At 43.8% G+C, this 25,674-nt stretch overlaps 1 protein-coding gene across 9 annotated transcripts in view; it reads right to left on the reverse strand.

Annotated features, from left to right (window-relative positions):
* The window catches only part of NEDD4L (NEDD4 like E3 ubiquitin protein ligase), a 415,196-nt gene that overhangs the window by 181,743 nt on the left and 207,779 nt on the right, over window positions 1-25,674 (reverse strand). For 4 of the 9 annotated variants that reach the window (XM_060236126.1, XM_060236125.1, XM_060236124.1 and 1 more), the window contains exon 5: window positions 18,719-18,772. In XM_060236126.1, coding sequence (XP_060092109.1) covers window positions 18,719-18,772 — 54 coding nt within the window. Of the gene's footprint in view, window positions 1-13,311; window positions 14,657-18,718; window positions 18,773-25,674 lie in introns of those variants that run through there. The other 5 variants (XM_060236116.1, XM_060236118.1, XM_060236121.1 and 2 more) reach the window with 5 other exon arrangements.

The following is a 25,674-nucleotide window of genomic DNA, read 5'->3' on the forward strand; positions in this document are numbered from 1 at the left end:
GTTCCTTATCAGATTGACCAGCCATAATGTGAATGTGCCATTTGAATGTGCCATTCAAAGGAAACATGGAATAATCAGTAGAACAAGGTTAGAGCCCACTGGCACCTTTAAGACCAACAAAGCTTTATTCAAGGCGAGCTTTCGTGTTAAAGCACACTTCATCAGACAATGAAATGGCATTAGAAATAGCAGTGATACATATAGAGGGTGGGCACTGAATACATATACAGGGTGGTGCCACTGGACTCCCAACTGTTCTATTGCTTCAGACCTACGCAGGGTTTCCCTTCCCCCTGCCTCTTACAACTGAGAATATATATAGTTTATTTATATTTACTTATACAATTCTCCATATTTAGCCTCACTTTCCTTTATTGGGAGATACAGTTTCTATTGCATTTAGCAAAGCACAGGGCTCTTCCTCTCCTATACCAGGGCTTTTTTTGTAACAGGAACTCCTTTGCATATTAGGCCATGCCCCCCCCCGATGTAGCCATTCTCCTGTAGTTTACAGGAGGTCCTGTACTAAGAGCCCTCTAACTTCATGGAGGATGGGCTACATCGGGGGCGTGGCCTAATATGCAAAGGAGTTCCTGCTACAAAAAAAGCCCTGTCCTATACTATCATTTAATTACTATTGCAAGCTACCTTGAACCACGAGGAAAGGGTAGATGTAAATGTTTAAATAAACTAACTGACTAAAATGCATTGTGTGGTGGTGGAGGGGGATGACAGAAGGAGGCGTGTTGAACCCAGCGAGAAAATTAATTAAATCTGAAAGATCATTATGAAGAATAAACTCTCTCAAGTGACGCTTCCCTAAGCAAGTTTTATTATTACTGGCTCAGCTGCCTCAAGAGCCTTTCGAAACTGGTGGCAGGCAGCACAAATCTAAAGCTAATCACAGATGTCCAGTCAAACCAAATCAACTTCCGTAAAGACCCAGGATGCTTTGAAAAGCTTAGCTTGCTTCAAACGGAGACCTGAGTGATTGCTTTATCCAGGCCTTTTTTTTTGTAGCAGGAACTCCTTTGCCTATTAGGCCGCACCCCCCTGATGTAGCCAATCTTCCTGGAGCCTGTAGTAGGCCCTGTAAGAAGAGCCCTGTAAGCTCTTGGAGGATTGGCTACATCAGGGGTATGTGGCCTAATATGCAAAGGAGTTCCTGCTACAAAAAAGCCCTGGCTTTATCGAACCCCTGTATCGAACCCCTCCATCACTTAGAAGTGGGATCATTGGGTTGGATCCAGCAATCTGCTCACACCAGGGCTATGTACCTTCCCCACTTTCCCCTTTCCAAAACAACCATATGAAAGTTGATTTCCAGGGTTGCAATTAACAGCTACCCTGACCTTGCTGGCCCTGGCTCGCCAAACTGCATAAGATCTTGGAAGCTAAGCAGGACAGCTCTGGTTAGTACTTGAAATGGGAAACCCGCAAAGAATATTAAGTTGCTACGCAGAGTTAGGCAATGACAAACCACTTCCGAATGTCTCTTCCCTTGAAATCCCTAAGCTGGAGGTCACCATAAGTTAGCTGCAACTTGATGGTACTTTCTACCACCAAGTAGCTGCCATGAAGCTGGTAGGCTGCAAGTGAGGTGGGAGAAGAGGGTGGGTGGGGTCAGAAGGGGGCAGGAAGGGTGAGACAGTCCCCTTCTCCTTTCTTACTACAGTCATCAACTTTCATGAAGGCCCCCAAACCCCTCGGAACTGACTTTCTCAGGATCAAATGCTGTCAGGGTGGAGGGAAAGCAGGGACGATCTGCAACCATCAGTAACATCCAGTGACAGATCACTGGATCCAACCCACTGTATTCAGCAGTAGCCTTGTCAAACAGTATCCTGGGTGCTAATTTGAAACTGCAGATCTGAACTCCCTCAATCCCTGGCATCAATACAGTGAACGTTTCCTACAAACCAATCCCAGAATTCCGTCAGACATGCAAACTCTTAAAGAACAATAAATTATATATGTAAACGTAGGGCACTGTCACAGATGCTAAATAATGCAGTTTCAATCCACTTCAGCAAGTGGATTGTGACATTTCTCACACAGTACAATCCACTTGCAAAGTTGGATTGAAAGTAGATTGAAAGTGCATTATTTAGCATGTGTGGAAGCGTCCCTAGTCTCAATCACAAATCAATTAGAGTTGGGAGTGAGCAGTGAAGTGGCCAAGTTTGCGGATGACACTAAATTGTTCAGGGTGGTGAGAACCAGAGAGGATTGTGAGGAACTCCAAAGGGATCTGTTGAGGCTGGGTGAGTGGGCGTCAACGTGACAGATGCGGTTCAATGTGGCCAAGTGCAAAGTAATGGCCAACGCCATGCTGGGAATTATTAGGAAGGGAATTGACAACAAATCAGCCAGTATCATAATGCCCCTGTATAAATCGATGGTGCGGTCTCATTTGGAGTACTGTGTGCAGTTCTGGTCGCCGCACCTCAAAAAGGATTTTATAGCATTGGAGAAAGTCCAGAAAGGGGCAACTAGAATGATTAAAGAGCTGGAGCACTTTCCCTATGAAGAAAGGTTGAAACGCTTGGGACTCTTTAGCTTGGAGAAACGTCGACTGCGGGGTGACATGATAGAGGTTTACAAGATAATGCATGGTATGGAGAAAGCAGAGAAAGAAGTACTTTTCTCCCTTTCTCACAATACAAGAACTCGTGGGCATTCGATGAAATTGCTGAGCAGACAGGTTAAAACGGATAAAAGGAAGTACTTCTTCACCCAAAGGGTGATTAACATGTGGAATTCACTGCCACAGGAGGTGGTGGCGGCCACAAGTATAGCCACCTTCAAGAGGGGTTTAGATAAAAATATGGAGCAGAGGTCCATCAGTGGCTATTAGCCACAGTGTGTGTGTATATATAAATTTTTTTGCCACTGTGTGACACAGAGTGTTGGACTGGATGGGCCATTGGCCTGATCCAACATGGCTTCTCTTATGTTCTTATGTTCTTAATCACCCATTTAAACCCCAGAGAGAACAAAAAACAAAACAAAACAAAACCTTCATTTTTTAATTGAGGTCTCAATAGAGCTCACAAAGTATTTCTTTTAAAAAATCTGACTTTTATAGAGCATAACAATAGCTGCCATACAAAAAGAAATCCATACTTTATTCCTTCACCTCACCCCCTTTTCCGATGTTGTGTTACCAGAATAGAATAGCAGCAAAGAACCAGGGAGAATACACACACACCATTATATACCGTTTTGTCAATTTCACCCTATCTGCCAATTTCATTTTCTATTTCAATGTAGCTGGTAGGTAAGAATGACTCCTAAAGCATTAGCGTTTATAAGTTATTAGTAGATGTTAAATACTGGGTTTGATGCATTGATGTTTAAAACAGGAACATGCTTTATTGATAACTAAAGAACAAGACAAGATGGCGAGGCTGCAACCCCGCTTATATGCAATGCAAAAGAAACACACACACCCAGATCCCCAAACCAAATCACAGCAGTCAGGCTTTGCGCCAAAACTGCTCATTGGTTCCCTTTTAGAGTCCAGTTCTCAAAGTGTAGCCAAAAGTCTCTAGCAGCCCCACTGCTGCCTGGGCTTGTGAAAACTTCCCGCTAAACATAAAGTCCAGTACATAACAGTAGGGTTCACAGAATACCAGAGGGCAATGGATGCCATCAAGGATAAGAAATATATCAAGTTGTAGGAGACTGAAAGCAAAGTTTTATCCTTTTCTTTTCCCACTTCTTGGGATCCATTTGACACCACTGCATTGGTAAGGGTTAAAATGTTTGCAAGGAGAGCACCTTGTAGGTTAAAAATTACTTTTTTAAAAAAGGTCAAAGAGCAAGAGGAGTGTTCCAGCAGCATGCCACACACAGGAGGGGGCGACTGAGATCAGCACTTTAAGGGAAGCCCCCAAGGCAACCACCCCACTATAAACACGGCTCATGTGATATGTCTGCAGGGAGAGGAAAAGCTCGGGTATTTTGCAATCTGGTGCCATCGCCCCGAGGCAAACTGGGACAAGCCGCCCCGCTGAGCAATGCCTGCGGCTGCAAAAGGATCCCTTGCTTTTAAAGACAGCATAACCCTGTACTTGTTTCCTCCGTCACTGGTCTATGAAAACTTGACAAACTGGGGCCGTAACCCGAGAGGGGGGGGGGTGTCTTCATGTAGGAGTTTGGTATTCTTGCTAGCGGCTGGATATGGAGAATGGAGACAGAGAGACAGGTCACTCTGTGACAGCATCGGAACTTGCATTCTGATGTTTCTGAGGACTCCATCAGCAATCTCTTAGAGAGCCTGACAGTGACAATATTTTATTTGCCAGAGCCCTCTGTGGCTCCCACCGACATGCGTCGTCAACCTAAAACACAGCAATATCCACCCACGCCGGTTGCCTGTGGAGTATTTTTTTTTTTAACGAGACTATTAGAACAGAACAGACAGACACAAATGTGCTGGTATCAAATTATACCAAAATACGGCATAATCCTATTTTTAATTAGGCAGACGCAAATCTGAGATGACACCTCCCTCCCTCCCTCCAGGCAGTGGCTGGTAAAATATCCATCTTTGAAATCTGCGGGGGATATTCCGAATACATGTATTTAATGATTAAGTTTTATGTGCTTGAAGTTAGGTCGCAGATTCCTATTTTACTTTGCATTCTATGATAACCCGTAATGAAATACATCCTGCCGGCCTGAAAGCTCTACTGACTAAAAGAGAAGATATTTGAAAGGTCATAAACACTCGGTAGCAGCAGGACTACAGACGCCCTCATGAATGTTTTCACTCTAGATAAATAAGGCCTGAAGCAGCTGCTGCCCACAACCCAAATCCCATGTCCTATATCAATCAAATACATACAAACTAGCTGAACTGGAAGAGACTCGAAATTATTCTGCCCAAACAGCTTTCATCTAATAAAATGGAAACTGCAGAGAAAGCGTTTAAGGAAGAGGGGAGGGGGGGGGGGAAATACCACCTCCACAAATGTTTCCCAGCATTGCTAAGGAGACAATCCCAAACAAAATTTAAATAGGACTCGAATGGCAGGATCCTGTCCTCGACTAAGAGTCTTGCAAAATGCACCAGTGCAGGGGTCGGCAACCTTTTATTAATGAAAGAAACAAAAAAGACATCAGCGTTCAGAGCAAGAGCCAGTAAAAGACAGCTCAAATCGGCCTAAGTGAAAATATATAGTTTTTTACCGGTAATTGTCTAGTTGATTAATAGTCCTTACAGTCTCCTTGGCCCAAGCACTGGTTGTTGCGAGTCCGTTATTAGGAAAGAGCACCCATGAGGTTGCACAATAAATACGCACAGGAACACCATGCACAACTATTTTAATGCACCTGCATAAATCTGAGCACAGTTAGATTCCTGGCAACTATCTGCCTCTATCATTTGCCATTCTGTGAAGCATTTCTAAGAAGCTCTTTAGACTCATAAAAATATCTGCCTGCCACGCTCTTCACATAGTGGTTGTTCACTTGTTCTATGATCCCAACTAACCTTAAAGAACAATTCATTATATATGTAAACCTACAGCACTTTCACGGATGCTAAATAATGCAGTTTCAATCCACTTCAGCAACCGTTTGTGAGTGGATTTTGACATTTCACACAATGCAATTCAATTGCAAAGTGGATTGAAAGTGTGCTATTTAGTGTGTGTGGAAGCACCCCTAGTCTCAAACACCCATTTAAACCCCAGAGAGAACAAAACCAAACCAAAACAAAACCCTCATTGCCTTGATTTAAATTTTCTTTCTTTCTTTCTTTCTTTCTTTCTTTCTTTCTTTCTTTCTTTCTTTCTTTCTTTCTTTCTTTCCTTCTTTCCTTCCTTCTTTCCTTCTTTCCTTCTTTCTTTCTTTCTTTCTTTCTTTCTTTCTTTCTTTCTTTCTTTCTTTCTTTCTTTCTTTCTTTCTTTCTTTCTTTCTTTCTTTCTTTCTTTCTTTCTTTCTTTCTTTCTTTCTCTCCTCTCCCTTCCCTTCCCTTCAGCCAGATTTGGTTCTGTACAGAGTCACCACCAACAGCAGTAGGCTACAGGTCTCTGGACAGGATCACATGAAAAGCTACCTTGAATGGGTGCTAGAGTTGCCACCTCTGGGAAGGGAAACACCTGGAGATTTTGGGGGTAAAGCCTGGGGAGGGTAAAGCTGGGGAGGTAAGGGGGGGTACCTCAGCAGAATATAATGCCATAGAGTCCAATCTCCAAAGCAGCCATTTTCTCCAGGGGAACTGACTTTGGTGGTCTGAAAATCAACTGTAATAATGGAAGAACAACCCTATGCTAGATGGCAACCCTATGCTAGTTTCTGGCACTCTGCTTGGGAAAGTTACAGCCTAAAACAGAAACTACGTACTATGCTGCTCTTCTAGCTGCCCAGCATAGAAAGGCTGGTAGGGCAATGACAGAGGATGGCCTAATTCTATTAACCCTGTTCCACTACCAGGATGGTAATCTGAGCAGAGAAAACATCACCGATAACGAAAAAGACACATTTCCACAGAAGCACTGCAACCCAACTGAGCCATTTTACGAGGTGGCTAAGCTGTATTAGCATGATTCCTTCATTATGAGCAAGGTAATGCTTTAAAAAATGGCTTGTGAGTGATTTATTGCAGCGTTCAGAGGGTCTTGCCCAACGCAACTTACGAGCCAAACAATTTTTATTTGACGGCAAACACAGTTTCGATCACAAAGCACATTTGATAATGAAGCTTCCACTACCCTCCCAGTCCTGTTCCTTGTCTACAGAGCTTAGGGTGGGCAAAACTAACAGTGGAAAACAGGTTTTGGAGAAATCTGATTGTACATAGGGCTTTTTTTGTAGCAGGACCTCCTTTGCATATTAGGCCACACACCCCTGATGTAGCCAATCCTCCTGGAGCTTACAGTAGGCCCTGTACTAAGAGCCCTGTAAGCTCTTGGAGGATTGGCTACATCAGGGGTGTGTGGCCTAATATGCAAAGGAGTTCCTGCTACAAAAAAGCCCTGATTGTACAAGAAGCATAATACAATATGTACTGCTTTGTTTGGAAGTGACTTATATAGGATAGTATAAACACTGAATCAAAGTGATCAAAGGCCATCTTGACCCTTCCTTATGATAATGAAAGACCACTAACTTCTCAGTCCAAACTCCCTCCCTTTAACCCATCAGCAGATCACTAGAGAGAAGCTGCCATTGGTGGACAGCAAGCTCATTTCCCAAAAGGTTCCTGTAGAGCAAAAATATCCAGATAACTCAAGTAAGTTTCTCAACAGAGCAAATACTGGAGTACAACCCTGCCCTGGCCAAGATGGGACTTTTGCACTAACCCCTCATGCCTTATCCTTCCAGCTCTGTTTCTATTATGAGGGCAATCGCTGCATAATTTTACTCTTCATTTTCATAATATTCTGTAAGCATAGAGGAGAACATAAAATGTAGTTTTGTGCTTCTGTTAAAAACCTCCTGGCAGTTGTATGTGTAGGATTTTTTTAAAAAAAACAATCAGTGAATAGTCGTTAGTTCATGGGCCCGGAGCTTCCCTTGCTGCCTCGCTCTCCACTGAAAAGCCCACAAGTGTAGAGCTGAAAAGAGAACTTTCAAGCAAATCTCAGTTTTGACATTTTTGCAAATATCAAAACTGTTGCACGTTGGAAAGAAATGCTGAAATAACCAGAAGGAAGAATTTCATCGATTGGTTGTCAGAATTCTACTGCTAACAGCAGAAGCTAACAGAAGCAGAACACTTCAGGAGCTGGATTTTGCAAATCCATTCACTTATTGATGGAACTTTCTCCTGGTACATGGAGCCCTTCCCAGATACCAGAAGTGAGCCCCTGGAGTCTGGAGAAAGCTCCTTGTACCGGGGAAGGGAGCGCTGCAATTAGCAGAACAAATCTGCAGGATCCAAGCCTACATAAGATGCGTAAGTACATACAAAACAGCTTAATTCCAGCAATTTTGTGACCACCGTTGGCCCGAAGGAAGTCCGTTTTGCCTCAACCAGGGCCAGGGCTTTTTCGGCTCTGGCCCCCACCTGGTGCAATAAGCTCCCTATGGAGATTCAGGCCCTACCTGAACTACTGCCATTTTGTAGGGCCTGTGAGATGGAACTGTTCCGCCGGGCTTTTTGTTGAGGCAGCGGTCCTATCCCACCAACTATTCCATCAGTCGGTCTCCCTTGTTGTGACATCATGCTTTACAGCCTTGCTGTGGTGCTGAATCTGATTATTAACACCATCACTTCTTTTGGGGCCAAAAACTGTTGTATTTTGTGAGATGTGCCCTTTCTGCCAGTGATGCACCTTTATTGTGTTTTATTGTTCTACTGTTTCGGTTTTATTGTATTGTTTTAAATTGAATTGTAGGTTTTTATTGTCCAATTTATGTTGTGATCCGCCCTGAGCCCATTATGGGAAAGGGTGGAATATAAACATACTAAATAAATAAATAAATAAATAAAATGTATGCAGGATGCTGTACACATGTCACTTTTTAAGTTTTCATTTTTTTAAATGTGTCAACCAGAGTCTAAGCACTTTTTCTCACTCCACCATGCTCCCTTCCCCATTACCCACCCACATACGATTTCTGTAGAGAGCTACCAAATTCCCTTTCAGCCACCGGATACAAGAAGCACATCCAGAGCTAAATGCATTCACTGGACGGCCTTCATTGGTAACCTCACAGGTCTCCTGTGAAAATAAGACCTAACCAAAAAACAGTCAGCTACTTGGATGAAAAACAGCAGCTTTTAGAGGAGTATCTGGAAAATGCCTACCAAAAGAGTTTGACTTGCCATGGTCACAGGATCAATCCAAACTTCTAAGTGTTAGTAAAGTGTGGAGGGGGGGGGGGAATCATCTCCATACCATCCACACCTATTTTTCACCAGGGCCAAGCACAGATCTGAGCCTCACATACACCACAGCAACCACAATACACTGTTATTATGTCTAAGCTCTGGAGTCTTGTGAACAAAAATTCAATTTTGTGAGCTACTTGCATTAACGTTATGACTGAGAGATTTGGCTACTGCATAAATTAGTCTGCTCTGGGGCCATCCTTTCTGAGCTAAGACAAAAATGTGTGAACCGGAAGCTAAAAAAACCCTGTGAGCAAGCTAACACTAACTCAACTTAGAGGGAACTGATCTGTAGCAATATTCAACTGGAGAGATCCACAAACTTTTAAAACCATCCAACTGAGAAGAAGTATGAATAGAAACCGAACCAGCTCAAGGGCTGCAGAATACACCAAAGAGGTCCTTCCTTAGAGTCCTTATTATCATATTGCTAAGATTTCATAGAGAAGATTTCATAGCTACATTATGATCCACCCAATTTTTCAGACTCACAACATGAGCCCCAAAAACCTTCCACAAAAGGCAACAACAAAAAGGAGTGCAAGTGACTCTTTGTTCATAAGCAAACACAATCGCAACGCTCAGTGTGGCCATTCTCACCTGAACTATGAAAACAAAACATGCACAAAGATCTCCCCAGAGATCACACAGATTTCCCCGAATACTTCTATGTATATGGACAGAGCGATGAGCCGCTACTTCAGTAGCCCCAGGAACAGAAGAGAGGCAGGTACAAATTCATCACAGCCCATGTTAAGCAGCATGCCACCAAACACAGGCGAGAACCTGTGCGCGCACACATCCACAGCAATTGAGTGCATCCAAGGGTGCTTGGAACACCACACTGCACAGTACTCATGCAAAGCTCTAGTTTCATTTCCAAGACGAGATAAGCAAGGAGGAAAGATGAGGCATAAATATTCGAATAAATAAAGGAACAAATTAATAAAATTTTCCCACTGGAGGTAACTATGTTTGGGTAATACCAGAAGCATTCCTGGGTTTGTCCCTGACCCTGAAGGGCACAGAAAACTCTATTTCAGCCATGCCCTACGTGCATTCATTCCTGACGTGGATTAATTTGTATCTAGTACTGAGGCTCACCTGCCAGTGGTATTTATCTGGCCAGCACAATATTGCTGCAGTTACTGGGGATCTCCATTTAACAACTTTGCCAACCTGGGAGCGATAAATGGAGTAGCAACAGATACACTCCACCCTGCCAACCTTGCAAGGCAAATCCTTTTTTAAAAAATAAGCAATACCATCTACTGAAAGGTAATATTTTTGAATCGTCACTCTTTGCTGGTAATTAATAACCAGAGATTTTATGCTATTTAAAATACTGCTGAGTTCTCTTTTCATAAGAAATCAGCTTCCCTTGCATTGGTTTTTGTGCATAATTTTAGCTGTTAACTCCAATCAATGCCTATGCAATAAATTACAAACTTTTAGAGGACATCATGAGTTTATAAACCTGAGAAGAACTGAGGTGAACTGCTAAGCTGAGAGTGTGCCCATTTGGTTTTCAGAATTACTATTTGCTGCAGCTATTAAAAATGATGATGTAAAAATGATGTATCAGAAATACTCCTGAATGACACTAAATATCCTGAAATATACTGGGATGCTGAAAAGGATTTTTTTTTTTTGGAAACAGGTTGTATTTCCATGAAAACCTGTATTTCAAAAGGCTGTTGGCTCTTATCCACCTGCATTCCCCCTACTGACTTTTCGAAATAGTGTGATATATACACCTAAATTTTTAAAAAATGAAATACGCACTCACTTTTTAAAAATGTACATCTTGAAACGAACATTTCAAAAACATTGAGATAGCATGTTACTAGTCCTTATGGAAGTTGTCTAGTGGCATGCTCTTTATCACACTTTGAAGTCAGCATATTTTTTTTCTCCAATGTGTGATTATAACAGTAGTAAACTTTAGCCCTCAATTTTCAGTATGACACTTTCCTTTCACAAATCACCCTTACTCAATTATAGCTATAGCCTGTAAGAACATAAGAGAAGCCATGTTGGATCAGGCCAATGGCCCATTCAGTCCAACACTCTGTGTCATGCAGTGGCCAAAAAACCCAAGTGCCATCAAGAGGCATTCACATTATGCTCAGCATCTAAAGAAACTCACACAGAGCTCACACAAGTAGTACAGAACTATAAGCAGGAACCAATAGCTAAAAATCTACAACACAAGCAGCTAAGAAAAATGAAATAAGAACTTTAATGCCATTTAATGTCTGAGACAAGCACCTTGCTAATGGAGGGTTAGCCCTTAGTGAGAACCAAGCCAATTTAGAGAAATCTAAAACACGGAGTCAGAATTTTACATATGGTAACTAGCAATGTTCCCTCTAAGCTGAGTTAGTGTGAGCTAGCCCACAGTTTCTTAGTCTCCGGTTCACACAGTTTTATCTTAGCTCGGGAAAAATGGCCCCAGAGCAAACCAATTTATGCAGTAGCTCACAACTTTAGTATCAGTAGCTCACAAAGTAGAATTTTTGCTCGCAGAACTCCAAAGCTTAGAGGGAATACTGGTAGCTAGTAGTTCTATGTACCACTTAAAGATGCCTTTTGCTCTAGGGCTCCACTCCTCAGAAGGCTTTCCTAGGAGTAAATCCCATTGAATAAACTGGGGCTTACTTTAGAGTAGACTAGCTAAGGATGGCTTCCCCAAAAACCAGCAAATGTGATCCCTTATTTAGAAGCCTTCTCAAATGTATATATGCATACTAAAAAAAAAAAAAGCAAAGTAATGAATAAAACTTCGTTGGTCTTAAAGGTGCAACTTGACTCCTACATTGTAAAAAAGGAATTGTTGTTAACATTGTTACTAACACGCTTGTTAGTAGTGCTGCAGAGTCATCACTCTGCCTCTTCCAGTGGGGCACTGCTTTTTCACACTAATTTGCACACATACATGGAAGCAATCAGGCCTGAAAATCTGTTCTGGTATTTGTTTATGTTTATGTTTAATTCGATTTAACCCCACCCTCCCCGCCGCTGAATGAATTTTTTTATTTATTTATTGTTTTTATACAGTGGTCATTTTGTAGAGAATGAGGTGCCGGAGCTCATTAGCACAACTCATTTGCATACGCCACACACCCCTGACATCACCAGAAGGTGCACTAAATTATATCACCTCAGAATCTACCTTAAAATGCTTCTTGAATTAGAATTGTCATAATAAAACCGTACTCTCATCGTACTTTTTAAATTACTTTGTGGGGAAATTGTGGGGGGAAATATTTGAAAGTTTGTCAAATTTGAAAGTTAAGCAAAATTCTCACAGGGTGGGGGGCAGTTAAGGGAGAAGGAGCACAATAACATTTAGAGGTTCTGGAGCTCCTGCCCAAAATGAGGCCTGTTTTTATATATTTGTTACCGGTTATATATACTAGATCACCAGATTTAGAAAATCAATTGGTCTGAGTTCAATGGAACCGCACAGTGATCAAGCACTAATTTTCTTTTTAATCGTTCCATATACGATTTGGCAAAAAAACCCAAACAAACACAGTTTGGCTAACTTTTGGCATTACATACAAAAAAGTGTTTCTTTAAAAAAGTAAATTTCTTCTCTAAAGTTGTGTGCTACCACATAAATAAAAATTTGCTAGATTTCAATTACGCTTCCCACCCATCAATTCTTTTCACTTTCAACTGGACAGCAAGTGACATAGCACAGGCAAAAACTTTACCTTTAAAAGCTGACGTTGACTGAAAGTCAACTTTAGTTGGTTTTATTATACAATTCAGATGATCATAACTCTTGGTACTGTGGAGCTGTAATCCGGACTCCCAGAGCTAGAGAGTGCTTATTCAGCATGCGTACATATTTCTTTAAGAATATAACAAAATTAGCTGAGAAACAAGGATATAAATGCTTCTAATAAATAATGAACCAAGTTGCATTTTTGGTTTATTCATTTTAAAGCTTTCTCTGCTGCCTTTTCATTCAATTTGGGTCCCCAAGGCGGGAGTTTTATAAACTGCATTAATTAATTTTATAAACAGAGCCATTAGGTGAGATCCCACCATTCAGTTCAGTTGGCACTAGAACATTCCTCTGGTATGAAATGCCTTCTACTGATCTTCTACTGGAAGATGCTTGTGAGGACATCTTCCATTAATGAATGGTGTCGTGGGTCAGAAGACCATGTAGGTGCCAGTGCACTACAATAGTCGAATCCAACACACTGTTGAGATGATGTAACAAGTAACATGTGAGTCTCTAGGATACCTCAAAATATTACTATGAATGTAGTTATGAGTGAAATCTATTTTAGCTTAACAAAACAAGGATGTGTCAAAATTGTTCCAGAAGCACATAGACCTTTCTAGCATGGACAGTTGCATTCCGCATGCCAAATCCAACTTATACAATTTTTTTTTTGTTCTCTAAAAACACTGAGGGAAAAAGAGTTCAGATGTTAACTTACAGAAGTGTTGGTTGCCACAGGAACAGGAATACTAGAATTTTCCTGTCCAGACGCTTGACTTTTCTCATTAGTCCCGCGAGTGACAAGAATTCTGAAGTGCTGCTGCCTTGAATTTTGATCCGGTCGGATTTTAAAAGTGCACCCTTGCCCTGGAGAAACCCGCTCTACTGAATTGCTTCTCGATATTTCTGAAGCATTCCCCCGAAGTGCTGTATTTGTGCCATCATCCAGAGGGCTGACTCGTTCTGACTGCAGCTGAACTGGGTACGAGGTACTTCTTTCCAGACGGATCCGGGGATATCGGACTAGCCTATCCCCTTTTGTTCCAGTGAAACCAAAATTGCAATCTGCCCCTGCCCCTAAACTGTTCAAATGCGGTTGCTGCAACTGGAAAACAAAGAATTTTTTGCCTGAATTGGCCGACCCATCTGGCAGATGCTGTAAAGACCAGCGCCTGGGTTCTGAAGGAGAAGCATTATTTGGAGTGTCTGAACCAAAGGGCATCAATGTCACCTGAGGTACATCGACACTCGAGGCACGATGCTGAATTCTTACCCCACTGATGTTTAACCCAGACGTGGCTTTGTTTGCTTCATCGTCTTGAGTAGCAGCTGTACCATTGTCATTCCAGTTATTGGAAGGTATTGTGCAGAATATTCGATGGTTGGAGGATCCTCCATTCACCTCTTGCTCCATGATCTCAGGTTGTCTTGGTGGGGAATTCTCTGGAGTTACCTGTGGACTGCTCGTCGAAGAATGGCTCCCGACCAGAGAAGCACAATGCTCCCCGAAGTCTGAAAGTTTACACGTCTCCTCTGGGGACTCTGGCACCCCACACTCATCAGCGTGTCCATTTACAGCCTTGCGCTGAAGGGATATCTGCATGGATGAACTCCTGGTCGGGCGCGCATCTATGCTGTTCAGCAGCTGAGGAATAAACATGGAGGTGCTTCTTTTCAAAGCCCCTACTTCTCGCAAATCGCCCCCACCGTCACTATAATCCATTCTGTGCCTGGAGAAAGGGTGAGGCCCGTTCCGTCTTGGCAAAGTGTGGAATGCCATGAAAAAGTCATCATCCTCTCTCTCACGGTCTAGGATCTCTGATTCGGGAGCTGTGTTGCTTCGTCCGGAGCCAAAATGAAACCGCAGCCGATGGGCCATGGTTTAAGGAGAAAGGCGAGGGGGGAGGGGGGGGGGGAAAACTCCGGCAACGAGTCCACAGGCACTGCCAGAAGTTAAGAAGTAAAGACATAAACTCCAAGAAAAAGTGTCCCATCTGCCAAACTGTTAGCACTGCTACACTGATAGCGACAGATAGCAGAAATAGCCCAAGTGGCAAACAGCATTCCAGGCATGATTGGATAAGAGCAAACAGCGCTCCTCTGCACTGTGACATAGGGTAGGATGGCTGGCATCACATGACCCGTTTCTCCCTCTCCAATGCAAGCGACTAATTTTTTTTTTTTTAATACCAGCAAGAGCCTGAAACAGCACCTTCGCAGCTGCTCTTTTTCCATCAGAAAGGAGCGGCCCCAGTGGGAGATCTCTCACAGCTGACTGCAGCAGCAAACGCACTCAACTCCGCTGTAAATCTAAACTAAACCATATTCACAGAGCGCTTTTGTGCTAAGCAAAAATTGAAAGGAGGAAGAATACAGAAGCAGCAGCGAGCACGCACACACACACACACACACAAACGCCCCCCCCTTCAACCCACCCACCCCTTTAATTTTGCAGTAATGTTCTTAGGCAAATCAGGAACCATGAAAATGGCCGAAGGGAGGCATGCAGAGAAATTTCATTTTTGTTTGAAGCTCTATGGCTGCTGCCTTCAAGTATAGCCCAAATAAATATCAGAGATCGACTAGGAGTCAGATCTTTCCTTGCTTAAAGCGATTTTAAGTTGTTCGTCCGCTCACTGCAGCAACAGACGCAGATATCGGATTGCCACTGTAAACACACTACAATTCATCCGGTTCGGCTAGACACCGAATTTTCTTCCTTGCTGCAGCTGAGAAAAACAAAAAGAGAGTCTTACATGAACAAGTCAAGCAGCAGCAAGAAGGCAAGGAACAGTCTTCCTTTTCCAGTTGTTTTGTATCTTTGTTTTTGCTGTGGTGGGGGAGGCTCAGAAGGCAAGCAAAATCGGGAGCAGGGGTGTGCATGAAGAGCAGCACAGATTCCACTTCAACACCATACAGAAAACGCTGCCCGACTCTGGCCAGCTTCCAATGAGAAAGTGAGCAATATTAGTGGCTTGGATTGCCAGCACGGAATACAGCTCCGCTTGTTAGAAGCCAAAAGCCTCTGAAGAACAAACAGACGGACTGAAACTCAACATTAAACAATGCCCGAATTCGGCTCTGCTATGTGCAGTGGCTTAAATCAAGAAGCGGAGGTAAGGAGAGAGAAAGAACCTGAAAACACTCTTCCAGCATCGGATCAGGAACCAGGTCTACGAAACGGAACGATACATTATAGATGCAAACAGAACTTTTTTCATTTGTGAATGCTTCTCGAGAGCAGAGGAGTGGATGTTGTGCCACCCACATCAAGACGCTTAGACATTTGTTTTCTAACGGTTTGTTTTACACACAGAAGAAGGCAGCCACCACTACAAATAAAAAATGGAAATAACTTCCAATTATAAGTTTTGCCAAAGGTCAGTACAAATCCCCTATTGTTTCAACCAGATCGCAAGCCAACGACAAAGACAAAAAAAAAAAAAAGTTTAATTCGCTATACAATGAAAACATCAGGCCGCGAGGGTTCGACGAAGGCAAAAAGATGGGGTACAAGCCTGCAAAATAAAATCAACAAAATAAAACAGGCATTGAACAGGGCCATGTTCATCCGTGGAGGTTTAGAATAATTCCAGACATTTTCTGATATGCCCAACATATTCTCAGTGCTAGGGAAGCAAGTTTCTATGAAGAAGGGCCAAAGAGCCAGGGATTTTTCAAATCAGACAAAAGATGGAACCTGACAAATGTTCATAAAATTACATGTGGGATAGAAAAAGTGGATTGAGAGAATTTTTCTCTCCCATAATACTAGAAAGCGAGGAGCCAAACAAAGAAGCCGATGTGGAATAGATTCAGGATGGACTAAATAATTTATTTTTACTCAACAATTAATTAAAATGTGTAATGCACTAGCAGTGTACATAGTAATGGTCACCAGCATAGCTACCTTTAAAAGGGTACTATCTCTAATTCCCACCCCCCCCTTTGAAATATCTTCTTTCCTCTTCTGTTTGTGCTAGTTGTGGTCTACATCTTGCACAAGGTGCATACTACTGTTGTAGAAGGTACACTTTATAACAGTAATAGCATACATGACTCTTTGCACTGATATTCTTTAAATTCTGTAATTGATTGATCATGGCATCTTACATAACTTGATGTTAATCTACTTGCTATGTTCCCTATCTTTTATTTTCTTTTTTATACATAATGTATAAATCAGTTCCGCAGGGCCTGCAAGACCGCCCTCTTCAAACAGGCGTTCACTAATGATGGTACCAATGTTTACTGCTAAATTAATAATGCTTACCGCCACTGTTAGTCTAGCAATGTTTTAATCACTGATTGGTTTTAATGTGTTCTTAATGTTTTATTATTGTATTGTTCATTTTAAATGTTGTAAGCCGCCCTGAGCCTGCTCTGGCGGGGGAGGGCGGGATATAAATAAAATTTTACATTACATTACATTACAATGTGGGTGTTGTGTTCTTGTCCAATACGGTTTGTAGCTTGTTTATACATGCTTCTTACTTAGCTATAGTCAATATTATTTACTGCACTGCAATGTTATTTGCAACCTTGTTCCTTTGCAATCTTGTTTGTTTTTTTTGTATTGGAAAACTCCAATAAAATGTTAATTACCAGAAAAGGGCACTAGACAGATTCTATCCATGGCTAATAGCCATGGCGAGTAAAGATGATGAAGAAGAAGCCTCACAGCAGCTTCCTCTCCCCACAACAGACACCCTGTGTGGCAGGCGGGGCTGAGAGAGCTCTGAGAGAACTGTGATTGGCCCAAGGTGACCCAGCTGGCTTCATGTGGAGGAGTGAGGAATCAAACCCAGTTCTCCAGGTTAGAGTCCACTGCTCTAAACCTCCATACCACACCAGCTCTCCATAGGCACAAGTCACAACGGAACCTCCATAGTCACAAGCAATGTTCCCTCTAAGCTGCAGAGTCTTGTGAACAAACATTCTACTTTGTCAGGAAAAGGAAAGGTCCCCTGTGCAAGCATCAGTCATTTCTGACTCTGGGGTGACGCTGCTTTCACATTGTTTTCATGGCAGACTTTTTACGGGGTGGTTTACCATTCCCTTCCCCCGTCATCTACGCTTTCCCCCCAGCAAGCTGGGTACTCATTTTACCGACCTCAGAAGGATGGAAGGCTGAGTTAACCTTGAGTCGGCTAACTGAAAACCCGACTTCCCCCGGGGATCAAACTCAGGTTGTAAGCAGAGTTAAGGACTGCAGTACTGCAGCTTTAACACTCTGCACCACGGAGCTCTTTGTGAGCCACTGGCATTAAAGTTGTGAGCTACTGGCATTAAAGTTGTGAGCTACTCCATAAAATACTGTGCTCTGTGGTCATCCTTCCTGAGCTAAGACAAAAATGTGTGAGCTGGAGGCTATCAAAATCTGCGTGCTGGCTCACGCTAACTCAGGTTAGAGGGACCACTGGTCACAAGTAGTATACCTCTCACTGCCAGTGGCCAGGTGGCAACACCAGGCGATGGCTTGGGCCTCTATAACCTAATTGTTGGACTTCATCAGAGCGTGAAACAGGATGCTGGACTAAATGGGACCACTGGTTTGATCTTCTTGGGGTCCTAAAATGCTCTATACCTGCACCCTGCCCCTCTCTTCTCAAACTTATTACGGAAAACAGCACTGGGTCTCTTTCTACATACACTTGCACACATGATGCAGTCTCTGATTCTTACAGGGAGGTCAACCCTTGGTGTTGCAGGAGTTAGATAATGATGAAGCGACTTGTGCAAGCCAGCTGAGGTATCTCAAGCCTTCCAAAATTGTGCTTTCCACCTACACCTAGAAACTCGACTTGGTGTGCTGGAATGGCCGCTGCTAGAACTGAACTCAGTGCTGTTTCCTCTCCAGTTGCTATCCTGTGCCTTCCTCCCCATCACAATTCACTACCAGGCTGGGCGGCCTCCTTTGGGTATGCAAAAACACCACACTTCCCTTTCAGTAACCCCAGTGGACTGGTTTTATCAGTAAGGTATCCAACATTATTTCCACCTAGTCCTCTTCAAGGAACCGTGGAACTGTTTTCCCAGAACTGGTGTGTTGGGGGGAAAAGCTTTACAACTACAGCAAAATGAGAAGACAACACCTTGTGTTTATGCAAAGATGCAATACTCACCAATCTGTTTTCATCAAACACTTCAAAGAGCAGTCTATGGTTAGAGGGATTTACCTAAAAGAGAAAGAATATGCAATTCTTATTGTAAGAGAAAAATGATTACCTCTTCACAAGTATCGTGGTTATTTCATGCAGGGCTAGCTGATACAAACAAATCTTGCCTATTTTAAAACAGCTCTACTGGCTGCAAGTTTGTTTCTGAGTTTAGCCGAAGGTGTTGGTTGTGAGTTTTAACGCTTTCATACCCTGCGGCCATCTCTCTCCATACATTTCTGTGCACCAAATGCAGTCTTCCGATTAACCTTCTCTTTTGAGGGGTCCCCAACCCCAACCATTTTGATCATACGGGCACCTTTGAAATTCTGACACAGCATGGTGGCCACAAACAAAATGGCTGCCACACAATGGCAGCTGCAAGAGATGGAGCCAACCACAAAATGACTGCCGCAGCTTACCTTCAATCATACAATGTAGATCCATATGCTGTGGTGACAGCTGCCACCAAAGCAATATTCTTTTTAAAAAATCTGCACAGCCAATTGGATGACTTGCTGGGTAAATGCCCCATTCACTTTCTAAAACCACTTGGTGAGGATCTGAGAAGTTGTTGGTGGGTTCCAGGACACCTGTGGACACCACAATGGGGACACCTGTTCTAGTTACCCCCCACCCTCCACTTAACGTGGCCCATCTGCAAACGCTGGGTCTTTTAAAGTTGTGGTTCCCACCTTATGGGACAGACCATCTCAACTGGAGAGGAGAACATTTTTAGGAGGCAATATAGTACTGTTTTATTTGCTAGGGCAGGGGTGGCAAAACTTGCTTAATGTAAGAGCCACATAGGATACACATAAGATGTTTAAGAGCTGAAAGACAGGAACATCAGATGTTTGAGAGTTGCAAGGCAGGCAGGCAGGTGGGAAGGAGGGAGGGAGGGAGGGAGGAAGGAAGGAAGGAAGGAAGGAAGGAAGGAAGGAAGGAAGGAAGGAAGGAAGGAAGGAAGGAAGGAAGGAAGGAAGGAAAATAGATGAGGAGATAGGGAGAGATGGAAAGAAAGCAACTTTAACTTTAAATGCTTTCTCCAAGAAGTGATTTAAAGAGACAACTATCTTCTCCAAGCTGGCTGATGAGGTAGTGGTGGCCACAGTTTGGCCACCCCTGTGCCAGGGCTTTCAGGAAGATTTTGAGTTGCAGGCATTTTGGGTGGGGTGGGAATAAAGCATTTTTGTTATACCACGCACAGTTTTCATGAGCCATAAGGGGGGAAAACAGTATAAATATGTTTATAAATAAATGACAAACCCAACACAGTTTGATTGGACCTAATCATAACTAAAGTTTATTTATTTACTTTATTTATAAGCCACCTTTCTCTCCAATGGGGACCAAAGCAGCTTACATCATTCTGCTCTCTTGCATTTTATTTTCACAACAACCCTGTGAGGAAAATTAGGAGGAGATGGAGGAGGAGGAGAAGAAGATGATGATGATATTGGATTTATATCCCGCCGCCACTCTGAATCTCAGAGTCTCAGAGCGGTCCCAGTCTCCTTCACCTCCCCCCCAACAGACACCTTGTGAGGTAGGTGGGGCTGAGAGAACACTTACAGCAGCTGAGTGCACTTGGTCCAAGATCACCCAGCAACTGCCCAGGGCAAAGCAGGGATTTGAACCTGGGTCTCCCAGATCACAGTCCAGCACTCTAACCATTACACTATGCTGCCAGGCTACAACCTGGAGTTCCCTTTCATGCACTCAAAGCTAATATTCTGGTCCTGATTCCTCAACCATGTTGGTCTGAGCCTGGCCCCATTTAGCATTTCCTGTGGAGCCAGCAGCAGAAGATACCTTCTTGCTATGGTTGCAAAGCCCAGGTTGGGAAATTCCTGGAGATTTCGGGGTGGAGCCTGTAAAAGGGAGGGACCTCAGCGGGGTATCAGAGTCCACCCTCCAGAGCAGCCATTTTTGAAGGGGAACTGACCTCGGGAGGTCAGTTGTAACTCTGGGAGATCTCTGGGCCCCACTTGCAGGTTAGTAATCTTGCTCCAGCAAGCCAAGGGCAGAGAAAAGCACCTATTAAAGAGTCTGGCATGATTTGGTGAATTAGTTCAGGACCAAAGCTGGATTGCATCATGATAAGGTCTAGGGTTGGCAAGTCCAATTCGAGAAATATCTGGGGATTTTAGAGGTGGAGCCAGGAGACATTGGGGGTGGAGCCAGGAGCAAGGTTGTGACAAGCATTATTGAACTCCAAACTTTAAAAGGCACATTTAAAAGGTGTGCGGTCCCTTGAAATGTGATATAATCAGAGGCAGTGAACCTCTGGAAACCAGTGCTAGGGGCAGGGCTTTTTTGTAGCAGGTACTCCTTTGCATATTAGGCCACACGCCCTTGATATAGCCAATCCTCCGAGCAGAGCCGGATTAACAATTAGGCCAAGAAGGCACTGGCCTATAGGCCCCCACGCCGTTAGGGGCCCTGGGCTGCCTTCCCCACCCTGGTTTTCCCCCTGCGTGCAGCCCTCCCAGCCTGCATACACAGTCAGCAACTGAGCTGCTCTTTGCCCAACCTGCCTGGTATGGCTGCTGCTGGCATTGTTGCCAAGTTTGCCTCTCTCTGCCTCTCCCCCGCAGCCTTGTCAAAGGGGCTTTTAAGAAGGTGTCTGTAGGTTGCAGCGGGGGCCATGGGAGGTGGGGCAGGCGCTCAGACTTTGAGATAATTTGCAAGGGGGGCCCCCAAGAATTTGACTGTCTAGGGGCCTCCACAAGGTTTAATCCGACACTGTCTCCAAGAGTTTACAGGAGGCCCTGTAAGAAGAGCCTTGTAAGCTCTTGGAGGATTGGCTACATCAGGGGTGTGTGGCCTAATATGCAAAGGAGTTCCTTCTATAAAAAAAGCTCCGGCTAGGGGACACCCTAAGGGGAAGGCCTTAGCCTCTAGGCCCTGGTTCTTTGGCCTTCCAGGGTAGGGTTGCCAATCCCCAGGTGGGGGCAGGGGATCGCCCAGTTTGGAGGCCCTACCCCCACTTCAGGGTCGTCAGAAAGGGGGGGGAGGGGAGGGAAATGTCTGCTGGGAACTCTGTTATTCCCTATGGAGATTTATTCCCATAGAAATTCCCATGGAGAATTGATCCGCGGGTATCTGGGGCTCTGGGGGGCTGTTTTTTGAGGTAGAGGCACCATATTTACAATACAGCATCTAGTGCCTCTCCCCAAAATATCCCCCAAGTTTCAAAAAGATTGGACCAGGGGGTGCAGTTCTATGAGCCCCAAAAGAAGGTGCCCCTATCCTTCATTATTTCCTATGGAAGGAAGGCATTGAAAAGGTGCGCCGTCCCTTGAAATGAGCTGCCCAGAACTCCCTTGGAGTTCAATTATGCTTGTCACAGCCTTCATCTTGGCTCCACCCCTAATGTCTCCTGGATCCACCCCCAAAGCCTCCTGGCTCCACCCCCAAAGTCCCCAGATATTTCTTAAATTGGCAACCCTATTCCAGGGCAACTTGGCTGCTGCACAAAACAGGATGCTGGATTAGACAGACCACTGGTTCTTATGGCTGAAGATAAGGCCCCAAGGCCAGTCAGCTGCAATGTGGATCCACAAGGTGATACATGTCACCTTCCACAGAGCTAATGGGCTGGAGCGAACTGAACCACTGCGGTCCATTAGTTCCCTTCTGTGCTGCCACAAGCAGTGTCTTAGGCTGATGACTTGGTCCCAGTAGCTTAAAGTCAGAGAGGACCCAATTCTGGGTCAAAGCATCCAATGCTGGCTTCTCGAGACCTTCTCAATTGTGAAAATTAGCAAATGAACTACCGGGGTCCAAATGTTTTCAAATGCATGGCCATGCCATCTCTAAGAATCTTTTGTATCTATTTTTGTATCACCCAGCTATAATAACTGGAGATTCCCACTTCCCACATGTCGTGACTTCTTAGCTCTTCATAGCTGCAGGGTAGTTATATTAATTGGTTGCAAGCAGGGCTTTTTTTGAGCAGGAACACACAGGAACGCAGTTACAGCTGGCTTGGCATCAGGGTGTGTGTGTGTGGCCTAATATGCAAATAAGTTCATGCTGGGTCTTTTCTACCGAAAAAGGCCCTGTGTGAAACAATGGCAATGTCATGGGTGTGGCCTAATATGCAAATGAGTTCGTGCTGGGGTTTTTCTACCAAAAAAGGCCCTGTGTGAAACAATGGTGATGTCACGGGGTGTGGCCTAATATGCAAATGAGCTCCTGCTGGGCTTTTTCTACAAAAAGAGCCCTGCTTGCAACAAAGCAAAAAGTTTTGGGGTTTGTTTTCATATTTATTGGGGCACACGCTTCATCGAATGCATGGTGAGGATCTGAAGAAGTGAGGTCTAGCCCACGAAAATTTATGCCACAATAAATATGCTTGTCTTTAAGTGTTAGGTGTGCTGTTTGTTAAGTACGCATCCTGTACGTTTAACAGAGGCTTAATGGGGTGTTATTTACCAGGTAATGTTATTTACCTCCAAGCCAAGAACAGCTTCAGCTGCCCAGTTCCACACACTACGCCTCTATTACAGGAACAGGACTTCTCTCTCTCTCTCTCTCTCTCTCTCTCTCTCTCTCTGTGCCCTTGGCATTCCTGCTATTGGCATATACATTTGATAAATTAACACCATGTTCTCTTTTGGTTGAAAGCTGAGGAACCCTTTATGCACCTTGAACCAATCTGGATTGCCAGGTCAGCACCTCTTCTGGTTTTGTTGTTTTTCCCAGACCAAGAGAGGGCAGGCAAAATTCTCTCCTGACTCAGGATTGTTTCCACTGTTAGGTTTTCATTTCATTTTGCTGCAATCCATAAAGTTGCGATTAACAACAGACCTGTGCTCGCCGCAGAACGCAGGTTAAGATTTAACACTTTTCTAGCACATTATTTTCCAAGTGTCTAGACCATTTTTTTCCAAGTGTCAATGTAGAGCCTCAGATTTCAGGTGTTCTGCTATCTGGAAAAAAATCTGGAAGTCTTTGAGTAAGGGTTTGTTTGTTTTTTAAGGGGAAGGATCCTGGGCAGGGCAGGCCCAGGGCCTCCCTCTCTTTATCTGACAACTTCTGGAATTCACAGCCACAGGAGATGGCAGCGGCTGCAAGCATAGAGAGCTTCAAGAGGGGATCGAATAAGCATATGGAGCAGAGGTCCATCAGTGGCTATCAGTCACAGTTGGAACTCTCTGTCTGGGGCAGTGATGCTCTGTATTCTTGGTGCTGGGGGGGGCTCAGTGAGAGGGCTTCTAGTGTCCTGGCTCCACTGATGGACCTCCTGATGGCACCTGGTTTTTTTGGCCACTGTGTGACACAGAATGTTGGACTGGTTGGGCCATTGGCCTGATCCAGCATGGCTTCTCTTATGTTCTTCCAGCCAAAACCTTCCTTCCAGCCCCACCACTGCGCCATCCTGATTCTTCCCACTGACTATTCCCCCCCATGGGTAATGTATTTGCAGATGGGAACAGCAGCGCTACGTCCAGGGCTTTTTTTTTGTTTGTAGCAGCAGCTTTTTTGCATATTGGGCCACACACCCCTGATGTAGCCAATCCTCCGAGAGGTTACAGTAAGCCCTGTAATAAAAGCCCTGTAAGCTCTTGAAGCATTGGCTACATCAGGAGTGCGTGGCCCAATATGCAAAGGAGTTCCTGCAAAAAAAGCACTGGCTGCGTCCATCAGGAGTGCTGCCAGTCCTGAGTGTGGCTGGGGTGGTTTGGTGACAGTGGGACCCCTCCCAGAAACCTGGGGCCCTAGCAGCAGCCTCACCTCAGAGTTTGCTGATGCCAGCCCTGTCCCTTTATCCTTTCCGGTCCCCGTGAACCTTCAGATAAACATTGCCCTTCAAGCTACAAAAACACTTTGGCAGGCACATATAGGGAGAAATGGAGAATGTACATGGAGAATGTATGGTCCATCAGAAGCAAGCCCTGCTAAATTCAATGGATTTACTCACACAAATACTTAGGGCTGCAATTTACGGTGCAATCCTAAATGGAGTTATACCCTTTTAAACCCACTGAAATCAAAGGGCCTGTGAGGTGCAACTCTGCTTGGGACGGCACTGCTAAGTATCTTCAAGTAAAACAGGACCAGACATAAGTTCTGGAAGAAAGATTCCTACATATTAAACCTTGTTGTGACTGGAATGGAAAAAGCAGGGACCAGACATGCACACTTCATTGCCAAGACAATTCCTAGGGATTGTGCATTACTAATCAAAACAGGCATAGCCCACTCTTTCCCTCCCATCTCATAGAGTATATGAGAGGAATCAATGCCGTTAACTAGGACAGTAAAGACGACTGCCAAAATGAAACCTTCTCTGTTTTCCGTGTTTAAACATGCTATAAAAATCAATTTGAAAACCATTTATGATCTCTCCAAATTGAGGCGCTGCTAAAAATATTGTTTCCAAATTGATCGCAGAGGAAAGAAAAAGCCAACTGCGTAGACACCATTTGAAAAAGATACCATCGGGGGGGGGGGGTTCCACAATCTACAATGCCCTGGTCTGTCTACAGACAGCTGCTCCAAAAGATTAAATTTAAACTGCTGAAATATTGCCTTGCTTTTTTTTTTTACTTTCACTTTTTAAACGAATACTTTCATAGAAAGATTAATGACCGCATTATAGTACCAAGACATCAGTGATATGGAACTCAAGACTCATTTTATCACTTTTGACTTCACGTAATCTCTTTGGGAACAAATATGATTGCTACTGGTGAGAGTAGCCCAAGTTTTATGAAAAAATATAGCAAAAACAAGGTTTTAGCTACAGTTCTAGAAACTTGTTTTACATAATTGGCATTTAAGTGGAAAATAAGGTATTCAAACAAACCCACAGAAACAGTTTCACCACAGTTTCATTCCTTATGCCCCTGCCTCTCTGGCATGGTTTTGAAATTCCTAAACTGTAAAATAAACCATCTTTGTCTAATAAT

Source organism: Heteronotia binoei, chromosome 4 (genome assembly GCF_032191835.1).
Source record: "Heteronotia binoei isolate CCM8104 ecotype False Entrance Well chromosome 4, APGP_CSIRO_Hbin_v1, whole genome shotgun sequence".
Taxonomy (NCBI): domain Eukaryota; kingdom Metazoa; phylum Chordata; class Lepidosauria; order Squamata; family Gekkonidae; genus Heteronotia; species Heteronotia binoei.